General features: G+C 37.7%; 1 protein-coding gene across 1 annotated transcript in view; it reads right to left on the minus strand.

The window, feature by feature from the left end:
- Nucleotides 1-6,000, minus strand: part of LOC135219342 (protein FRA10AC1 homolog) — a gene marked incomplete in the record, with an annotated part of 130,298 nt that overhangs the window by 38,661 nt on the left and 85,637 nt on the right. The window contains 1 exon segment of the mRNA XM_064256018.1: nt 5,232-5,391. Within this exon segment, the coding sequence (XP_064112088.1) occupies nt 5,232-5,391 (160 nt within the window).

Below are 6,000 nucleotides of genomic sequence, written 5' to 3' on the forward strand. Positions count from 1 at the left end.
TTTTTCCCATATACCCAAGTGGACTTTGTCAATTTCTGTATCTGTTCTCCCATCGAGTCAAAAAGTTTTGAGCTATGCTAAATAAGGTTTGTTGTCCCTTTTCTAATCTAGCACAATTCTCTTAAATCCCTCACCATATCTCCTTGTTCCTTTGTTCCATATGCCACCCTCAGAAATGCTTGTAACCGGTCCATGACCGACATTTTGTGTACTGAAAACTACGGCATCTAAATGATAAATCCCCTTTACTGAAACCTAATAAGGTTTTTGCCTCTGTGAACGCCTCTTGCACCAGTTTTAATTCCCTTGGCGTTTAAGTAGTTATTCACTCCCTCAATAAAAATTTGCACTGGTTGGGCCAGAACACCATCAACAATGCCTTGAAAAGGGTTAACTCCTGCATTTATGTTAGTTATCTTATGCACCAAAGTTTGACTGTTACCTGCTTCGGCCATTTTGCCTTCTTTATGGAAACTCTTATGATTCAGGATTCGCCCCCGACCTCCAACCTCAATAACATTGATATATTTATCCCCAAACAAACCACCAACACAAAAGTAATAATGTATCATTCACCAATAAAAGAAAATAGCATGCATCAATTCCCAATAACCCGCTACTGCTTAGAGTTACTACCTCACAGATTCAAGGTCAATCAGCTGATCGCAACTGTACAAGGCCACGAGCTGGTCTACAGAAAATGAGAAGAGCGAGTGAGAGAAGCATACCGCTGTTCTCCCTTCTGAGAAAATTAGTTAGTCTAGCTCAAGCCCGTTCTCACGGTAGCCTCTTTCACACGCTTACATACAAAAATGAAACACATTGTACAACTTTTTCTAATGCATTGCAATTACAACAAACCCCTAATGTCCATTGAATCCTGCAGGGACATCATAATGATATACACTTGTGAGCAAATTGCTAACATCAACAAAAACGAAATGCCCAGTAGAGCAAAGGTAAACTTCAACACTTACATCCTCATAGGTTTCGGCATGTGAACACAAAATTATTTGCACTCGCCTTAGCACGTAATATTCAGTTACACTTGCAACTCTGCATAATTAATTCCTGTTATCATTTGTCCCTCTCCCCCAAGAAAAACGTCTTACCCTTAAGCACTAGCTAACCGCACTGCTGACCCTCGCTGACACCCGAATTCCACTGACTAAAACTTAAAATCCCCTTTTGTCTGTAACAGAGAGTCAGTTGCCAAATATACATAATTATAACCACTTTTCCTAGCATATGCCTAATCTATCTTATCCTGGTCTCTCCGGAAACATAATCTATAGGGTTGAATGCCTTTTAATGCTGCCACCATCTATTACGAAGGTCAAAAAGACGCTCGCTTTAATAATTGGAGAGAACTAACTAGGAAACGTAACCTACCTTCCATTGCCCCTTTGTGTGTCATCTCTGAAGCTAGCTGGAAAATCAATTGTTAAACTGTTTACTAGGCGAATTCAAACTCCCACTATTACAAAAATATAATTTTTATTTCCCAAAATAGCTAACATGAAAATAGAATAAAATAAGTTCAAGAACATCTAAAAAATTGTTAAACTACCATACTCTTCCCAAAATCATATTTAGGTAAGTTTCCCCTCTTATCTCTTTCTGTCCGACTATTCATAAAAGTCAATGCAAGTCTAGAGAACTCATTTTTCTAAATGGTGACTTCGAATCCAACTGAAAATGAGAATATAATTATCAAACAATGAAATGTTAAAGTTCATCAATAAATCAGTGTTGCATCGCACTTCCCTTTCTTTAGCCTGAACTCAATGTCACTACATAAAAGGTATTAACTTTTTCAAAGTTTTCACGCTATCTTTTCTGACGGATCTCCAAATGCCTTCCTCTGTGGCATGTTTCTCACACACAATCAATATTAGGTAATGCCCCTTAATCCTCATACTAGAGATTATATCTCACTCACTTGCTCCAACCGTCGTACGTATGTACACCCACCAACAGACATATGGAGGCACGCATGCTACTGAACACACCAACGTATGCATGCTAGTCTATTCTGCATTTTCCATTTTCCCTTGTACACGTTCATCGCATGCACTCGGTGACCAGAAGTAACCTGAAGTAACCTCCATTGTGATTTACCTCATATCTCTGGAATGTGTTCACAATCTTGTCATCCCGCGAATGACAGATTTTTCACCTCGTGTCTCACCTCAGCGCCTTGAGGAATTCACTGTCCTGCATCTGTTTCTAACTGGCAAGAGCTAAGGTTATCAACCCCATTTATTTTAATATATATGTCTTATTTTCACATCTAACCAGCACCTTAAGACATACATACAGTAATATATTGACTCTTCTTTTCTCCTCAACACTCCCTCATTCAGTCTCAAGTCAGCTGTGTGTGACGTCACTGTGTTGACGTACGTTTTTGTACATCTTTTATGCTACATTTTATATTGAATATTGAAATGGTTTACTCTTTTATTTGTTTTGTTAAGTATGGTTATCATTAAACTATATATTTAAAAAAAAACATGTTATTTCAAAGTATGAGCATTTGTTTGATAAACGTTACAAAAATTTTCTATAAAATTTTGTTAGGAAAACTTAGTGTTCGACATAAGAAACATTCGACACATGAGGTACCACTGTATTAGTTATGGGTTTGTATTAAAATATTAGCTCTACTTTGTTTAAAAACTTTTATTATAAGCCCATAATTTACGACAATGAATCTCCATTTTTGTGGCAAGGAGTTGGGCTGTCAAAACCGTAGACTTAATTGGCAAAAGGGTTAAGAGCTGCAAACCCTGTGCACAGGCAGTCCCTGGTTATTGGCAGACTCGTTTAATGGCGAACTGGTTTTATGGCACTTGTCTAACTCCATAAAAACTGTGATTAATGGCGCCATAATAGGCAAGTTTCGGTTATTGGCGCCGTAAGGTGCCAATAATAAGAGTTATGGCACCATAACATACCTAACAGAGGTGCCATTAACCAGCTATCGGCACCATTAACCAAAATTTGCAAAACTAGTTTCCAGGTTGCTGAATCCAGTTGACCTCAGTACATAATACAGAGCTTGCACTGCAATGACATAACTCCCAAAAAGCCTTGCAAACTTAAAGATTAAAACCATTCCAAAGGCAGAATCTGCTCCCCTCTTCTGAGACAGGAGATACTTTGCCTTTCTGTCATGAGCCTTGGGATGATCTCAGCTCTGTTGGCCTCTGCCCACAGGAAGAATTTTATAGTTAGTTGACAAAGTACATAAAATTTTTCTCCTCTCCAGTCCTACGATAAGCCGCTGTTGTGTTGTATACTGTAACTCTGGCCACCTTACCTTATACAGATTTGGCAAGACTAAATGGCCAGGAACTACACCATCAGTTCCATGAAATTTTGTTACTTCCTGTCTGCTTCTGACCATGTACCTGTCATTTGCTATCCAAAAAGGTGAGCTCCCGCACCATGTGCTAAAGATTTGTAAAAAGGACAACTTCAGGAACTTGAGAAACTAAGAGGACACCTTTTATGAGATGAGCTAAGTTCTACCACCAATAAACCAAAGGAGCAACACAGCATACTTTAGAGAGAACCACAGCTGACCAACACATCCTGTGCTGAACCAGCTCTAGCAAGAAAACTTGACCCAAGAAAGACTACTACAACTTGGCTAAGGGACTTGCTGCAATTGAAACTTTTTCATGCCTCAAGCACTCAAAATCCTCTTCACTGAAGGAGCACCAGTACTGTACTGCTAGTGTCAATCTCCATCCACATATATGTAATCTACCTGGACACCCATTGATGCAGGCCCTATAAACAAGGTAAATTCCTTGGCTAAACTAACCAACTGTCTAAGTATCTTTTTAAGTCATGCCAGATTAATACTCCCAAGTACCACGCTGCCAAGAGTGCCAAGAACTGAGGAGCCACTGACAGACTGAAACACAAAGCATGGAACCAAAAACTGTGATTCTCCAGAAATATCACATGTACTTCCTTGTTTGAAGAGCACTGTTGTTTGCTACTAATTTTTCATTTTCATTGGGAAAATTCAAAACGTTAATCCTATGAATTAATGGGATTTTGTTAAGTGAGGAGCTGGGTTATGTATCTAGGTAAGCTTAATCAATACACTTCATTACATTAGACAGAAGGATAGAGGTCATTCAGTACCACATGAAAAAATACATCCCTTGTAAACTACTACTCTTTTGGTAGCCAAGTTTTTGTGTTTTGTCTGGGGATCAAATCCTTCCATCTGCATTCTGAAACTAATCTCCGTTTTGATATGTAGGCTATCCTGGCAAACAAAACTATATATGCAATTCCTTGTGGATGCTAACTTGATTGAAAAGCCTGACTTCAGTCCTAGTTAATTTAGCAGTCTCAGACATGACTTACCTGGACTAATGCAGAATGCTCTGCTTTATGCAATGCACAGCTCCTTGTGGTTTTTGTAGCCTATCATGGTCTATCCTATGTCAATCCTGACTTAAATCCTTGCCTAAACTCCTATTCCTATTTTTTAAATGAAACAGTTATACTGACCTTCACATGATGCTACTGATGATAAAAAGTTAATTTGTACTTAGCTAAAAACCATTTGTAAAGTAAACTACGCTGGGAATTAATTATAAAATATCAGAACAAAGGGCTCCCTTAATGGCAGAGAGCAACTATTAAAAAAGAATGGCTCAAGAATTTTTTTCATCTTCAGTCAAATACAATAATTGGGTAATCACCTTCACGCACTTTGACAGAAAATAGAAATATCTATTTATTTAGATTTTCACAAATACGTACAGTATTCTACTAAATTCTAGTATTCTGATTATAACAAACTGCAGGCAGTCCCCGGGTTACGACGGTCTCGGCTTACGACGTTCTGAGGTTACAACGCTTTTCAATTATATTCATCAGAAATTATTTCCAGGGTAACGACGCATGTTCCAGAGTTACAACGCATGTTCCAGAGTTACGACGCCCACAAATGCTGATCTGGCAGATGAAATATGACACCAAAAATGCAAAATAATCAATATTTAAAGGTTTTTCTGATGAAAAATGCAATAAGAATGCAGTTTACATAGTTCTGAATGCACCTAAAGCATTAAAAGTAAGGTTTTCTTAGGATTTTTGACAATGTTCTGGCTTACGACAATTTTCAGCGTACGACGTGTCTCAAGAATGGAACCCCCGTCGCAACCCGGGGACTGCCTGTAATATAATTTCCTACTCACGTAATTTTACAAGGGCATTTTTCTTAAACCCTTGCTCAACATAGCCGAAGTTCATCTCCCATGTGCGCAGACCTGAAACTTCCTGGCAGTGTTTCTCTCCACATGAAAATTGTCCCTTTCCATCCCGAACTTCTTTTTCTATCCTCCATCTCATCCCAATCTGCAGGAAACAAGAAACAATCACGAAATCAACTAAAATATAATGTACTACATAGTTCTATTGTGGAGAATTTTGAAAATTTTTTTGTGTTTCAGGGACACACACATTTCCTAAAAGCCTTTTACTGCCAATCTACACTTATGATTACGTATACTATATGCTTGGTTACCAACTGGTGATTATTTCACCCTGACAGTTTTCCTCCACTATCATTCAACCAATGATTGAACTGGGGAAAAACACTTCTAGAAAAACATGTAATAAATCCATTCCTACTTTGTTAGCTATGAAATATACTTAGACAAACCTCTACCAAAGAAAGAATGCTCACCTCCAAATGGGAGGTGAACACTGTACCTAGAGCACAAGTCTGGAAAGTCTCTGCTATCAACCCAGCTCATTCCCCATTTTTAAGTGTACTCACAGTCAAGGGTGTCTTAACTCTTCATTTGCGTATCATTTCATCATCATGATCAATATTTAAAACTTTATGGACTTCTGAATACATAATTTTCAGGCTGTCTGAATATATATATATATATATATATATATATATATATAATATATATATGTATATATATATATATATATATATATATATATATATAT

The sequence above is a fragment of the Macrobrachium nipponense genome, chromosome 1, assembly GCF_015104395.2.
Source record: "Macrobrachium nipponense isolate FS-2020 chromosome 1, ASM1510439v2, whole genome shotgun sequence".
NCBI lineage: Eukaryota > Metazoa > Arthropoda > Malacostraca > Decapoda > Palaemonidae > Macrobrachium > Macrobrachium nipponense.